Source organism: Notolepis coatsorum (assembly GCF_963971535.1).
Source record: "Notolepis coatsorum genome assembly, chromosome: 19".
Lineage (NCBI taxonomy): Eukaryota > Metazoa > Chordata > Actinopteri > Aulopiformes > Paralepididae > Notolepis > Notolepis coatsorum.
The window spans coordinates 66,062,496-66,078,726 of record NC_140183.1 but is presented as its reverse complement, the minus strand read 5'-3'; the positions used below and the strand labels follow the sequence as shown (position 1 = coordinate 66,078,726).

General features: G+C 43.3%; 1 protein-coding gene across 1 annotated transcript in view; it reads left to right on the top strand.

The window, feature by feature from the left end:
* Positions 1 to 7,189: 7,189 nt before the first annotated feature.
* LOC311245750 (lysophosphatidylcholine acyltransferase 1) overlaps positions 7,190 to 16,231 on the top strand; it is a gene marked incomplete at both ends in the record, with an annotated part of 164,662 nt that continues 155,620 nt past the window's right edge. The window contains one exon of the mRNA XM_084335722.1: positions 7,190 to 7,318. Coding sequence (XP_084191848.1) covers positions 7,190 to 7,318 — 129 coding nt within the window. The remainder of the gene's footprint in view (positions 7,319 to 16,231) is intronic.

Below are 16,231 nucleotides of genomic sequence, written 5' to 3'. Positions count from 1 at the left end.
TTACTTACTTACTAAAAAAAGTCCAAAACAAACACAGCCACCGGGAGTCAAACCAACAATGATTGTGGTCGCAGGTGAGTGCTCTCATCACTAGACTAAGACACCCACCCACCCTGATACAAACACAGCAATACTATGATGATGATTTGTTTGAATGTTTAATGGTTATGGTTAAGATATAAAGTTAGGGTTATGGTTTGGGTGAGGCTATCAGAAGTGTGTCTCGTAGTATTGAGGTAAAGGCACTTGCCCATGTGAAAGCCCCAGGTTTGTTCCTCAGTGGGAACTCAAACATTGTTTGAAAATGTTAACTTAAAAGCTTAATTTTTGGAATATGTAATTCATGTACTTATTTATAATAAGTACACATTGTATATTTTTGTAAATACGTCAATATATTACTTAACATAACATACAATATGCACCCTTTTCCTGTGGTCGATAAGTACTTTATTTTACATATCCTGAGCCAGATCTGACTGGATCGACACAGTGAAGCATCATGGTGCGCCCCTGTTGACCTTTATATCTCTGGTCTGCGCCCCTGTTGACCTTTAGATCCCTGGGTCTGCATCCCTGTTGACCTTTAGATCTCTGGGTCTGCATCCCTGTTGACCTTTATATCTCTGGTCTGCATCCCTGTTGACCTTTAGATCCCTGTGTCTGCATCCCTGTTGACCTTTAGATCTATGGGTCTGCATCCCTGTTGACCTTTAGATCTCTGGTCTGCGCCCCTGTTGACCTTTAGATCCCTGGGTCTGCATCCCTGTTGACCTTTAGATCTCTGGTCTGCATCCCTGTTGACCTTTAGATCTCTGGGTCTGCATCCCTGTTGACCTTTAGATCTCTGGGTCTGCACCATATTGACCTTTATATCTCTGGGTCTGCATCCCTGTTGACCTTTAGATCCCTGGGTCTGCATCCCTGTTGACCTTTAGATCTCTGGTCTGCATCCCTGTTGACCTTTAGATCTCTGGGTCTGCATCCCTGTTGACCTTTAGATCTCTGGGTCTGCACCATATTGACCTTTATATCTCTGGGTCTGCATCCCTGTTGACCTTTAGATCTCTGGGTCTGCATCCCTGTTGACCTTTAGATCTCTGGGTCTGCATCCCTGTTGACCTTTAGATCTCTGGGTCTGCATCCCTGTTGACCTTTAGATCTCTGGTCTGCATCCCTGTTGACCTTTAGATCTCTGGTCTGCATCCCTGTTGACCTTTAGATCTCTGGGTCTGCATCCCTGTTGACCTTTAGATCTCTGGGTCTGCATCCCTGTTGACCTTTAGATCTCTGGTCTGCATCCCTGTTGACCTTTAGATCTCTGGGTCTGCACCATATTGACCTTTAGATCTCTGGGTCTGCATCCCTGTTGACCTTTAGATCTCTGGGTCTGCATCCCTGTTGACCTTTAGATCCTTGGGTCTGCATCCCTGTTGACCTTTAGATCTCTGGTCTGCGCCCCTGTTGACCTTTAGATCCCTGGGTCTGCATCCCTGTTGACCTTTAGATCTCTGGTCTGCATCCCTGTTGACCTTTTAGATTTCTGGGTCTGCATCCCTGTTGACCTTTAGATCTCTGGGTCTGCATCCCTATTGACCTTTAGATCTCTGGGTCTGCATCCCTGTTGACCTTTAGATCCTTGGGTCTGCACTCCCTGTTGACCTTTAGATCTCTGGTCTGCATCCCTGTTGACCTTTAGATCTCTGGGTCTGCATCCCTATTGACCTTTAGATCTCTGGGTCTGCACCATATTGACCTTTAGATCTCTGGGTCTGCACCATATTGACCTTTAGATCTCTGGGTCTGCACCATATTGACCTTTATATCTCTGGGTCTGCACCATATTGACCTTTAGATCCTTGGGTCTGCACTCCCTGTTGACCTTTAGATCTCTGGTCTGCATCCCTGTTGACCTTTAGATCTCTGGGTCTGCGTTCTCATGGTGCGCGTCCTGCAGTACCTAACAAGTGGAGCTCTCTGTCCTCCTCGCCTCGTTCTCTCTCCATGCCACCAGGGTTCTCCAGGGCTCGGTCCTCGGCCCCCTGTTGCCTCTTTTCCCTCTAAACTACATCTCTTGGCTGGCTCTGTCATTGCATCGAACAAGTTGTCCTCCTAGATCGTTGCAACATCGATGCCACTCAACTCTCTCCTTCCCTTCTCTCTCTCTCTCTCTCTATCTGCGGCCCGTATCTCTGCTCGACCCGGCACACAACATTCCGGAGGGATTTCTGCCCACCAGCTCAGGTGTTCCAATTCCATCACAGTTGACGGCGCCACAATGGAATCCCCCTCCCCCCTTTCAAAATGGATACAATGGACGAATACAGTGTATCCATTGGTGGATACCTTTTGGAATGACGCTCTTTGTGTACGGTACAGCATCCGTTCTGTGATCCATTACAGATATAGTGGGCAGGCAATTGTCTGTATGCAAAACACTCTGTGAAGCCTCGCAAATGCATTACAAGTGGCCTCCCATAGCTGCCGCGTGTTAAGCATTATTGCTGCTCTATTGGTGGAAAAGGTCAATAAAGGGATATGCAATCACTGCTAAGATCCACTATGTTACCATGGCAACCAATTAACACATTGACGACCACGGCTTGCAGTGTAATGGCTGGAGGACAACGCTTTGTCAACAAACCGATGTACTTTCTAACAGCTATATATATACTTTATGTATTGCTATCTGTCCATTTTCATTGTCACTTGAGTGCATAAACTGTGCCTTCATAATGGCTTAAAGAAAATAAAAATCCATCGGTTGGTTGTCATTTTATAGCGCCGTGAATATAAGGTTTATCGCAGTTTTCGCCTCGTTTTTTTTCTGGGGAGCTAGATAATAGGCTAAAGGCTAGTCACGTTATATCAAACGCCATTTATGTTGTATATATACGAATGAAATGAAACAAACTGCGTAGCATCCGGACTATTACAGAGCATCTATGGATGAAATGGGGGCGGCGGGGGACGCCGATTACTATTATTGATTAGCAATACAGTGTGCGTTCAAGTAGCCATTTTCACTGATCGATCACGTTGCGTTTTAAAACAATGTCCAATCCAGCTGTAATTTTGGGGAATAGTATCCTACCGTCAGCCCATGTGATCGCCGGCAGCATTTCATCATTAGTCATCGGAATCTGGTAGATCGATATGTCCATTGGCTGATCATAAATCCCATTATTCCAGGCTGAAATCTGCGTTCGGTAACGGGATCAAAGATGGAGTATGTTCGGCTGGGATCGAGGCTCATATGAAACGCCCACAGACAGTAAACATTTTTTTTTCAATCGCCCTCAATGATACTGCAGTGGAGCGATGGCATGTTTAGAAAATCAAATATGCGGGTAGGTCCTGCAAGTCGATCGGGGACGTTAATAGCGTTATTAATATGGAATAAAACAATAACAACTCGCCACGAGTTAACTCGTGGCTCTGGTCCACAACGCATGGCACCGTAACACGTATAACTCGTGGCTGGTCCTTAAAGTGTTAAAGATATTTTATCTAACAGACATGCACACATACGCGCGCACACACAAACACAGAAGTCTTTCTGGAAGGCAAGCAGAGCACGGTCTATCACTCTGCCCTGAGATTCATTACTAGTGATACCCACCATTGTCTCCTGTATAACAAGGTTGGTTGGCCCTCTCTTGCAGAGAGGTGCAATTAACATTGGTATTGTTTATTTACAAAGCCATTATTGGTGAGCTACCACCTTATATCACAGTGTTGCCGGATTGGAACTTTGGACCCTATCTGACTGGCTTGTGCTTAAGGTCCCTCAAGCTTAGCATGTCTTTTACCTTTATGTACATTATACCTGTTATGATAATGTCTTATTACTATTATTACTTGTATTATTGCACAATCGCTGCGGGCATGACCACCCGTATTTCACTGTATGCCTTGTATGCCGTGACAAATAATACTCTTGACTTGAGCTTGTTCTGAGCTCCGAAGGTCTGGCTTTTCCACTAATGCTCCTGACGCAATGACTCATGGAGCATCCTTCAACCCACGTTAAAGGTCAACGCTCTTCCAACATGTGCAGTATATGCACAGTTAAAAACCATGATCACTGACCACTGTACATCAGTCTGTAACATCTAGCCTTTAGATGATTTTCTTTGTTTTTATCTTGTGTTTTAGGTTATTTCCCCTGTTTTTATCTTGTTGTATTACTAATTTTGTCTCATCTATTTGAATCTTTAAGTTTTTAAATAAAGGTTTGATGATGATTTCACATGCACTGTGGAATGAGCACCATTGGAATATTGATTAGAATATTGATAGACTATAGTTATAATCCCTACAGGGAGCTCTGCTGACGGTATGGTGAGCAGACAATCACCTGGTTCTTAACACGTCAAAAACCAAAGAAATCATCATTGACTTCAGGAGCCACAGCGTGGACCCTGCTCCACTCCACATTCAAACCTTTATTTATTTATTCTCAAAAGGACAATTGAGGTCACCCTCATTTTCAATGTCATCGAGACTTAGACATTTTTTTACAATATAATAATAATAAATATGAATAACTATCTATATAGCACTTTTCATACATGGATCACAGTCCAGATTGCCCCATAGCAATTAGCATAAAATGAACATAGGCATAAAATCAGCATAATAGTTGACAGAATAAAAAACAATGCATAAATCGCAGACATAAGAATAGGTATAAAAGACAATAAAAGTAGTGCAACGCAAACATGCAGACATAATAGGCATAAAATAAGTACAATGTTGCTCAAAGGCATGTGAACCCCCCCGCCCCCATGCACGGCGACGGGAATGCTACCCCTGCGGGCCATCACCATCTCACAATGGGGACTGTGTGGAAAGGGTCCTCGACCCTGGGACTCCACATCTCGGAGGAGCTTTCCTGGTCCACCAACAGCTCGGCGACAGTGAAGAAGGCACCAGCAGCGTCCACACTTCCTGAGGCTACACAAGAAGAACAACTTGGAACAAAAGCTGGCCTTCTACCGCTCTCATTGAAAGCATATCTGGCGTATGGCATCACAGTGTGGTATGCAAGGGGGCTCAGCCGCGGACATGAGAGCTCTCCAGAGGGTCATTAACTCTGACCTCCCTGGAAGACATTTCCAGACATTATCAAGGACCCACCACCCAACACAGCACCTGTTGCCCTCTAACAGGCTCTACAGGTCCATCAGAGTTTGCACTTCCAGGCTCACTAACAGTTTCTTTCCCTGGTCCATGAGAACTCGAAACACCAGCAAACAGTAATCATCCCACTACCCATACACATATCCGGGGGGCGATAGTGGCTCAGGAGGTAATAATACTACTAATAATAATAATAATAATAATAATAATAATAATAATAAATAATAATAATAATAATAATAATAATAATAATAATAATAATAATAATAATAATAAATGATAATACATTTTATTTGGAGGCACCTTTCAAAACAAAACAAGACAGTCAAAATAGTGGTCTTGGCAAAAGTGTCAGTGAAGTTAAAAACAAAACAAACAACCGGGAGTATAAAACAGTGACACACAGGGTACAGTTATAGTGAGTAGGCTAGTTTGAACAGGTGGGTTTTGAGTTGGGATTTGAATGATGTTATAGAGTCAGACTGTCAGACATGTGGGGGCAGGGAGTTCCAACGTCTGGGAGCAGAGCAGCTGAAAGCTTGAGCACCCATGGTGCTGAGGCGTGAGCTGGGTATGGTCAGAAGGCCAACAGAGGGTGAGCGGAGGGGGTGTAAAGCAGTCATCTGGAAATTGGAAGGTCCCTGGTTCGATTCCGGTTTCTCCCGGCAGTGTGTCGAAGTGTCCTTGAGCAAGACACTTAACCCCTAACTGCTCCCGATGAGCAGGTTGGCATCTTGCATGGTTGCCTCTGCTGTCGGTGTGAATGTGTGAGTGAATGGGTGAATGTGAGGCACAAGTTGTAAAGCGCTTTGGATAAAAGCACTCTATAAATGCAGTCCATTTACCATTTATATATTTGTGCAATAATCATCACTCTATATTCAGACATTGATAAGCTATATTCATGATGTTGGAATTGTATTTATATTGATATATATATATATATTGTACTTATCTGTCTATGCACTGTTTTATACTGACCTGCACTTTTAATTACCTTTAGCAAAGATGTGTATTGTGAGGAACTATGTGTACTGTGTGAGTGATATGTGTAGCATGTTGTGAATGATATGTGTATTGTAGTTGTCCCTTGTTTTAACTGCACTGATCAGGAGTAGCACTCCTAATTCCATTGTATTGGTACAATGACAATCACACTTTCTATTCTATTCTATTTGTGCCAACTATTAACCAAAGCCTAATGCATGTTTAAAGGCACAACCAGTGATCCAAAAGTAAAGAACCCGTTAGTCCCACAACCAAAAAAATGGAATGTAAACATGTTTTCATTATCTTGCAGCAAGAGTCGAGATTAATTGAATGAACTTGTCTAGATACAAGGACTATAACTAGAGAACAACCAATAGAGAACGGGTACAACGAGTTTTCAATTGGCTGGTTTGTTTACATTGGTGGTATAAAGATCCGGATCCAGGTGGCAACTGGAAGTATATCTATCTATGAGAGATATACTGTACACATCCATCAGGTGTGTGCATGGTAACACCACAGCTCGTGCTTGGAAACCCAAACCCCACCCCACCTACCTGAATTGAAAATGGGGGACCCTGATGTAAACCAGACGAAAGTCTTTCTCTGGTCTGCATCCCCTTAACAATTGTATGTATTGAGCTGTACTGTGTATTATTTGTACCCATTCTGCAATCTGTTAATAAAATGTTCAATCAATCAATCAATCAAAGGGATAAACTCAACGCATGCGCCCTGGCAGAGGAAAGGGGGGGACCTTGTTCCGTGAGGGGCTACTGTGGCGTCTTCAGCTCAGATAGCGGGACGCTCTGTGGCTGCAGCTCTGCACTGTAAAACACTGCTGCGTATTGTAGCCACAGAAAGAAGAAGCTATACACCTTCACATTATCCTCAGCTAATCCCCGAGCTAGTAGCCCAGACAATCTGCCAGCAACAAGATCGGATAAGAAACTGAGATTTCTTCTCAGTCGCTCCTTTCGATAAGTAACGTTGTTCTTGTTGCATTTGCATCCTCGACTCGAGTTATTTTTTTCTCCATTTTTCTTTCTTGAGGATGAGGTTGCCGAGTAGCAGACTCGGTGCGATGGAAGGAGACGGCGAGGGGAAGAAGATGGAACACGCTCCCCCCTTCAGAAACCCTTTTGTGCACGTCTTGAGATTCACTCCACTTGAAAAGGCAAAGGTAACGTTACACACGGCTGGCCGTTATTGCAAAATTGTCCCAACTGTCTTGACCATGAACAACACACGGGTTTGACTGGTGTTGGACACCGCTAACTGGTTATTATCATTATGTTTCAGCGCTGGGTTAATAAAAGCCTGCCACCCTCAATTAGATCGCATCATGCCAGCCCTGTCTGCTAATGTTATAGCTAAGCTACATGTTGCTCTACTCCTCCTCCGCCCACCTCCCGACCCCCGCCCCCCTCTCTCTCCGACCTGTGTTTGTGTATTAGATGGCACGTCATGGCAATGGCATCCTATACATTATTATTTATTTTTTTAACCCAGCTGCAACATCATCACCACCGTCCAGTTAGCCCTTGTTGTAATAATTAGTGCATCTCATACTTCCGCGCCGTCTCTGGAAAAATTACTGCAAGGGAACCAGTAGAGGCTAATCAGACATACAGTAATAGGTATGGCTACCTAGATGCAACTGGGCCTAGCTTGTTGCTTTACTGGGGTTAGGGGCTGGCCAGATTGCATGCATCCTGCTCAATCAGCAACTTGTACTGTGTGGAGGGGAACACTCACGACCAGGTTACTGTTTGCACATGGCTTGCTGCTACAGTAACCAATACTTACTTATTCCAACGCTTTGATCCATGTGAGGAGGACCCTGATGTAAACAAGACTAACGTCTTTTTCTGGTCTGCATCCTCTTAGCAGTTGTTTGTATTGAGCCCGGCCGTACTGTATTGTACCCATTATGCAATCTGTTAATACAAGTTATCAATCAATCAATCAATCAATCAATCAATCAATCAATCAATCAATCAATCAATGTGCCTACCGTACCTACAGACTATGGATCAGGGAGCTCTGTGTGTCATGCAATTCCCATTCCAACACTGATGTTGTTGTTGGCCAACAGGTGAATTGGGCAGCCACGTGGGCCAGTCCGTGCTTAGATGGAGCTTTCAGGCTTGTCTGGTCTTGCTGGCCACTGGAGCAAGTTTGTAACCACCTGTTTTGTGCCTGAGCTTAGCTATTTGCACACCATCTATGCTACATTTTTATCTCCGGAAGCAACCTAAAGGAAGTTATGACTAATGTAAAGAATGATGGCTAAATACACCTGAATGTCATACAGGGTATTTATCATGCTGTCAGGTGACTCTTTAAAGGATGATGGCGCCACATGCATACACTGAACATACAGACACTCGTGCCATGTAGGGATCCACCAGAAACAGATCTGCGACCGAGTGTCTCTCGGTTCACGTGGAAGACCTGTGTAGTTGTGAATGGGCTTGGTCTCGTGTGGCAGGTGGTAACGGAAGATTATGTTACCTGGAGTAGCCGTGGCCTCAGGCAGTTCTCACCCTTCTGTGTTGACGTTCAGACTGAGAGTGAGGCTGGGACACTGCAGGTAGGGTGTCGGGTGTACCGCGGGCGGGCTGGCGAGTGTGTGTAGAACGCCTGCTTTTCACCACGGCTGGTACAAAAAAATAGTGAGGCCACTCTGATTCCCGAAAGACTCCCGTTTCTGGGAAGCTTTTTGCAGACGCCCATTACACGCATCTCACTACCCTTGACGCTCCGCTGAAAACCTGGGTGGGAAATAAACACTTGGTGCAATGGATCACATCCTCTTTACTGAATTTCCCCAAGGGGATCAATAAAGGAATATCTTATATCAAGGTTTTGAGTCATGGATCGGATCATTTTTCCGATCAGCAAAGAAAGGTATTAGCTGAAAGCATAAGGAACACACACGTCTATTATCAATTAGGCATATTTGTACATTCTAGGTGGCTCTCATAAGGGGGCGTGTCTGAATAACCTTGTTATTTGTTAGTTGTGGGCTCTGGAGGTCCATCCGCTCTGTGTAGACCTAGTAGTGCAGCCTACAGTGGACGTGTTTGATCATTCTTTGACAGTTCCTGTGCGGGCCGGGGCTCCACTCCACTGGTCAAATGACTTACTCGTGAGTAGTACGTCCGTTGATAAAGAAAAGCAATGTCCACAGTGTATAGTAAAGATATTCAAATGGTTTATTTGCAAAGTCTTTCTTTACAGAAGTGGTCCTAAATCTACTTTCCTAAATATTCTTGTCACTCATGCACATACTACTACAAGGTAAGAAAACTGTATTTTCCCAGTCTCCAAATTCACCGCCGACTCCCAAATGTTCTAGAAGGTTCGGTTATGACATCATACAGTGACATCACGAATGTTGCGAGTCAATCTATGAAAAAAAAGCACTTAACCCAAAAAAAATTGATACAAAAGGTTTTTCGATGGATTCCGATAGTATTGGGCGTGCTAAATAACATACTAAAAGTCGACCAAAATCGACCCCCCCCCGAAAGCCGCCATTTCCAAGATGGCGTCCCAGATGGCGGTGGATATATTAAAATGGCTATATCTAGAGCCATATGAAATCCGTTTTATTTTTTTCCAAATTCCATTTGATTTTTTTCCAAATTCCGTTTTTTCCGTTTTAATATTTCAGAATTCTGTATTTTGCTTTGTACGCTCATTTTACCATCAGAAATAATGTCTAATAAGTGGGAATGAATAAATGTTCACAATTTAATAAGATATAACAGTCCATTTAATAGGGCTGTCTTAAATACTTCGAAGCTTCGAAGCTTTGTTCGATGGGCATGGGATTCGAATATGAAAATAAAATTTGATCATTAAAAAATATAAAAATATAAATGATATATATATATTTTTTTGTAAAATCAACTCTGCCTCTCTTTGTTAATTACAACAAGCAATGCTGTTTGTTATTTAAGATGAGGTCGGACAGATTTGTGTTCATTGTGCTGCTTTTATAAAGCCTCAAATGACGGCTTACAATATTTCATGAAAGCAAAGTGTTTTGTTTGTCTAAGATTTAAAAAGGTTTAAACTTTACAGCACTGACAAAGTTGAACAAAGTGCTGTACAAGTCCCACAACAGTTTACATTTTTTTTTTTTTTTTTTTTTACAGTTGATTCCATTTTTATTGCTCAATTCCACGATTCCGTCCGCGATATTCATATGGATATTTCATATGGCTCTAGCTACATCTCAAATTGAGAATATGGTGCAAAGGATTTCTCAACTGATTCTGGTACATCTGGGCATGTTCACTAACATACTAAAAATCTAGGAAAATACACCTTCCAGAAAGGCTTAATTTTCAAGATGGCGTCCAAAATGCCGGCAGACCAAGCTTAAAATGGCTATATATCTCAATAGAAAAAAATATATAACTATGATTTTTTTACTTTATTCTGGTACCTCTAGACATGCTTGTGAACATACTAAAAATCTAGGAAAATACACCTTCCGGAAAGGCATCATTTTCAAGATGGCGTCCAAACTGGCGCCCAGGAGCTTAAAATGACTATACAAATACAAATAGCTTACTAAAAAAGGTGTTTGCACTCTCCAGCTCTCAAGCTAGCATAGTTGAAGCCTTCTTTTTGACCATTATAGTTGTTATAGTTAGAGGTGTTTGCACTCTCCAGCTCCCAAACTACCATCGTTGAAGCCTTCTTTTTCTGAATCAGTTTCTTTCTTTTTTTTCTGACCTAGTCCTGTGTTTGGGCATGCCTGGGCGTGTCTGACCTGGCAGTGTTATTTAAGCCCCAGTTTCATTCTAGTCTTTGACAGAGGTGTTTGCACTCTCAGCTCTCAGTTGTGGCTAAATTACCAACACATGTTAGAAGTTGCTAGGTCACTGATAACAGCAGATCGCACAGGTTCCTGGCTTTTGCACCTACGCGCTGTTTCTGAATGCATGCCGATATTCGCTGCGGCTGGGCATTACAATTACTTGAAATCGGCACACTTTTATGTCCAAGAGATGAGTCAGCTTCACATCAACCACCCAGATGTCTTCAGACAATTTGAAAAGGGTTTTCATGTTATCCGTCGCAGCAGCCAATCATGGGCAGGCCTCAGCTCAGATCTTGTAATCGAAACAACATTGATGAGGTCATTGAAGACTACAGGAGGGATGACACATGGAAGTGGAATGACCGACAATCAGAGATCCCTTTGGACAATGTCAAAGGGCATAACATCAGAGTATAACACCGCAATGCAGGAGTTCTCAAACCAGACATACACAACATCAGAACAGCACAAGGATTCAACAGAGGCAAGGATGAAAAGGGATGCTGCTGACCTGGAGAAGATCACTTCAATGTTCACCTTTCTCTCCAGACTCTTCTTTAAGGAATGTTGTTACAGGTGTTGTCGCTGAGGATGGAGTGAACGTGCATGATTATGACTCTGTTGGACGCAACATCATGCACAAAATGATCGGACAGCCGGCATTCACATTTTCATTTAGTAGAAAGGATAAAGCCATAACCCTTGGACAAAAATCATCTATCAAGGTTGCTCCTGATCGAATCATTGATTCTGCACTTCTTTTTCAACGTTTCCTTATTGTCTCCCAAACTGGAGAGCTGTCATTGGAGGAGGTTATGCGTTACGAACTCAGTCCTTTCCCTCCTGCCCTCTTTGAAGCCGGAAACGTCTTCCGCAAAGCTGATAAACCACAATTAGCGCACGCGATCTGTGATCATGCAAGTGATGCAATCCTAGATTCTGTACCAGAAACGGAGCATTATGTTCTTGATGGTGGTTCACTCCTTCACCGAATACAATGGAAGCACGGACAAAGCTATGGTAAAATTGCACAGTCATATGCAGACTTCACCATCCAACATTATGGCTCAGCTACAACCATTGTGTTTGATGGCTATGAGGATGGGCCATCCATTAAAGACAACACACATCAAAGAAGAGGAAACAATATTCATCCCATTGTCAACTTCACTGCTGAGACAGAGTTCTCAGGTAAGAAGGAGGAGTTCCTGTCAAGAGATCTGAATAAACAGAAACTGATCCACATGATAAGTGATGAACTGAAAGAACGGGATTGCACTGTGGTCAATTCACTTGGAGATGCTGATGTAGACATAGTAAGGGCTGCAGTGGGATCATCTCTTCTTCACACCACGACGCTGATTGGAGAAGATACTGATCTCCTCGTCTTACTTCTTTACTATGCACAGAGAGATTGCAAGGGCCTTTATTTCAGATCAGACAAGTTGAAAGCTGATGGCAGTTTTAAAGTGTACGCCATAAACCATTTGAAAGAAGTACTTGGACAGGATGTGTGTTCTCAGTTGCTGTTCATCCATGCTGTGACTGGCTGTGACACAACTTCCCGGATCTTCGGAGTTGGCAAAAAGACAGCATTCCAAAAACTTGTAAAAGGAGATCCTGTCCTTCAGGCTTGTGCCAATGCATTCACTGTACCAAACCAGACAACAGATGTGATCGATGACCTTGGGTGCCAAGCAATGGCTGTCTTTTTTGGTGGAAAGTGCACAGATTCGCTTGCAAAAATGAGATATAACATTTTCAGCAAGAAGGTTCTCTCAGCTTCATCAACGGTAACACCTGAACGTCTACCACCAACTGAATCTGCTACCAAATTCCACTGTCGTAGAGCATACTACCAGGTCATGGTCTGGATGGGAACAGATGATGGTATAGATGCTCTAGACTGGGGCTGGAACCTGCAGGACAATAGATTTGTCCCACTCATGTCAACAATGAATGCTGCTCCAGACAGTCTCTTGAAGGTCATTCATTGTAACTGTACCACTGCCTGCAAGACACTTCGCTGCTCATGCAGAAAATATGGACTACCTTGTACTACTGTCTGTGGACCATGTCAACTTCATGAATGTGACCATCCACATAACAAGTTTCTCCCAGAGGATCCTGAAGATGATGATGAGTAGGCCTAAAGATCACAATAAGTGGGTCATTTATTTTGTGTTCAACACCAAAGCCAGCTTTCTAGGTTGAATATAATAACCAATTTTAATTTGAGCCAAAATAAGCTACAGGCAGCCATTTTGATGATGCAAATGATGCATTCCTAGCAGATATATTTAGCTAGATATTTTGCTCGTTATTAATGTATAGAGGTGCCAGAATCAGTTTATAAATCCTTTAGAAATGTTTTCCCATTTGAGATACAGACATTCTAAGCTCCCAGTCGTCATTTTGGACACCATTTTGAAAATTAAGCCTCTTCGGAAGGTGTATTTCCCTAAAACGTTAGTATGTTCCTAAGTATGTCTAGGGGTACTTGGGGTACCAGAATCAAATGACAAAATCATTTATATAATTTTTATATTGACATATATATAGCCATTTTAAGCTTGGCCAGCCGCAATTTTGGACGCCATCTTGAAAATGAAGCCTTTCTGGAAGGTGTATTTTCCTAGATTTTTAGTATGTTAGTGAGCATGCCCAGAGGTACCAGAATCAGTTGAGAAATCCTTTGCACCATTTTCTTAATTTGAGATATAGCCATTTTAATCGCCCCGGCGCCATCTGGGACGCCATCTTGGAAATGACGGCTTTCGGAGGGGTCGATTTTGGTCGACTTTTAGTATGTTATTTAGCACGCCCAATACTACCAGAATCCATTGAAAAACCTTTTGTATCAATTTTTTTGGGGTTAAACCATATATTGACTCGCCTACATGTCATACTGTGGTTCTACAATGTTCTATGTTCTAGAAAGTCTATTATGACATCACCACACCGCTCTAGAAGGTTCTAGGTTCCAGAATGCCCTATTATGACAAATACGACGGTTCAATGACTTTATCTAAATCCTATCAATAATAATAATACCCAAAACAATATGGCCTTTACAGTTCCGCTTCGTGTCTGTTCATGTTTGGAAATCACCTTGTTGCTGAAGTGACTATGAAAGGGAATATTAACATTGTCGCTCAACGTTGTGCACTGAAATGACTGCATTCGGCTGCATAGTTCAAGTCAAGAGTTTTATTTGTCACGGCATACAACTTATACAATGAAATGCGGGTGGTCTTGCCCGCAACGATGTGCAATACTGTTACAGTAGTACAACATATAATAGAATCCAATAAAAACAACATTGTGCAATAGACAGGTAATATAGTGGGACATCTCGGTATCTGTACATAGTTATTTACAGAGCATGTAGGACATGTTAGGTCCTTTGGTAGTGCAATACACTGTTACTGTTGCTATACTATTTTTAAAGTGACCTTTCCTTTGTGGCCCTAAGTGTGGGCGTGTGCAGCATGAGTGTGTGCCTGCTCATGTTAAAGTGGCTGCTAGTGTGCGAGCGTGCACAGCGTGCGTGTCGTGTGTGTGCTCATGTGTGCTTGTGTGTGGAGAGTTCAGTGTTCTGTGGCACTCAGTGTTCATTGTTCAAGGCTCTGATGGCCTGGGGGAAGAAGCTGAGCCGAAGCCTCTCTGTCCTAGTAGCTGGGGTTCGCAGGCGTCTGCCTGACCTCAGCAGCTGGAACAGGCTGTTATTGGGGTGGTGAGGGTCTTTCATTATTCTGCAGGCTCTGGATTTGCACCTCTTGTTGTATAAAACCTGCAGTGGAGGTAGTGCAATACCCGTGGTACGCTCGGCTGAGCACACCACTCTCTGTAGGGCCTTCTTGTCCTGTGCCGTGCTGTTTCCATACCAGGCAGTGATGTTTCCAGTCAAGATGCTCTCTACAGCTCCGGAGTAGAAGGACTGGAGTATCTTCCCCGATACTCTGAACTTCCTTAACTGTCTCAGGTGGTAGAGGCGCTGCTTCGCCTTTTTTAAGACTGTGTCTATGTGTGTTGACCATGTCAGATCCTCTGAGATGTGGACCCCCAGGTACTTAAAGCTGCTCACCATGTCCACGGTAGCCCCGTTTATCATCGGTGGTGTGTGTCTCCTGCTGTCCTCTCCTATAATCCACGATCAGCTCCTTGGTTTTACCAATGTTCAGGAGCAGGCTGTTGTCCTGGCACCAGCGTTCCAGTACCTCAACCTCCTCCCGGTAGGCCTTCTCGTCGTTGTCCGAGATCAGCCCCAGGCCTAACAAAAATAATAGTTGGTTTCAGGTTGCCGACCGACCCTGCCGATTTAGGTGCGACCCAATATATTTTATGAGTTTTAAAAAAAAAAAAAAAAAAAAAAAAAAAAAAAAAAATAGTTTTTTTTTTTTTTTCGAATAAAGTTTCATAGAAATCTTAGTCAAACATTTAGTATTATGGATATTAAACATGCTGGCAGAGTACATGCATCCATGTTGTTGTGAACATTTTAATTAAATAAAGAAATTCCCTATCCATAGTCGCCATGGGAAAGAATAAAATAAAAAAATAAAATAAAATAAATTCCCTTTTGTTAGGCCCCACCACCACCGTGTCGTCTGCAAACTTCACTATGGAGTTGGAGCTGAACTTGGCCACACAATCGTGTGTGTAGAGTGAGTACAGCAGGGGGCTCAGAACACAGCCCTGGGGGGACCCGATGCTCAGGGTGATGGTGTTGGAGGTCTGACCCCCCCACCCTGACCGCCTGGGGTCTTTCACTCAAAGTTCAGTACCCAGGCGCTCAGGGCGGAGCTCAGACCCAGCTCAATCAGCTTGTCCATCAGTCTGGTGGGGACTATGGTGTTGAACGCTAAGCTGTAGTCAATGAACAACAGTCTCACATAGCCCCCCTTCTGGCGGTCAAGGTGAGAGAGGGTGCTGTGCAGTACCTGGGAGACCGCGTCGTCAGTAGGGATGCACGATGATAATTATCGGGCCGATATCAGCAATTATGACGTCATCCCGATAAACCCGATAACGTTATTGATAGCTCCGATAATATATAATAAATTCTTTGGTTAAAAGAAATCCAGTGTGGGTGGATTTGGATGAAGGGCGCTTGTTTTTATTATAGCCTCCTCCCGTTTTGCCAGTACTGTGGTACGACTGACAGTGTGTGGTTTAGGAACAGGGAGTTTTTCACAAATCCAGCGCGCCCTTTCTTGGCTGTGACGTAGTCACGTTACATTCGGAGGCAGA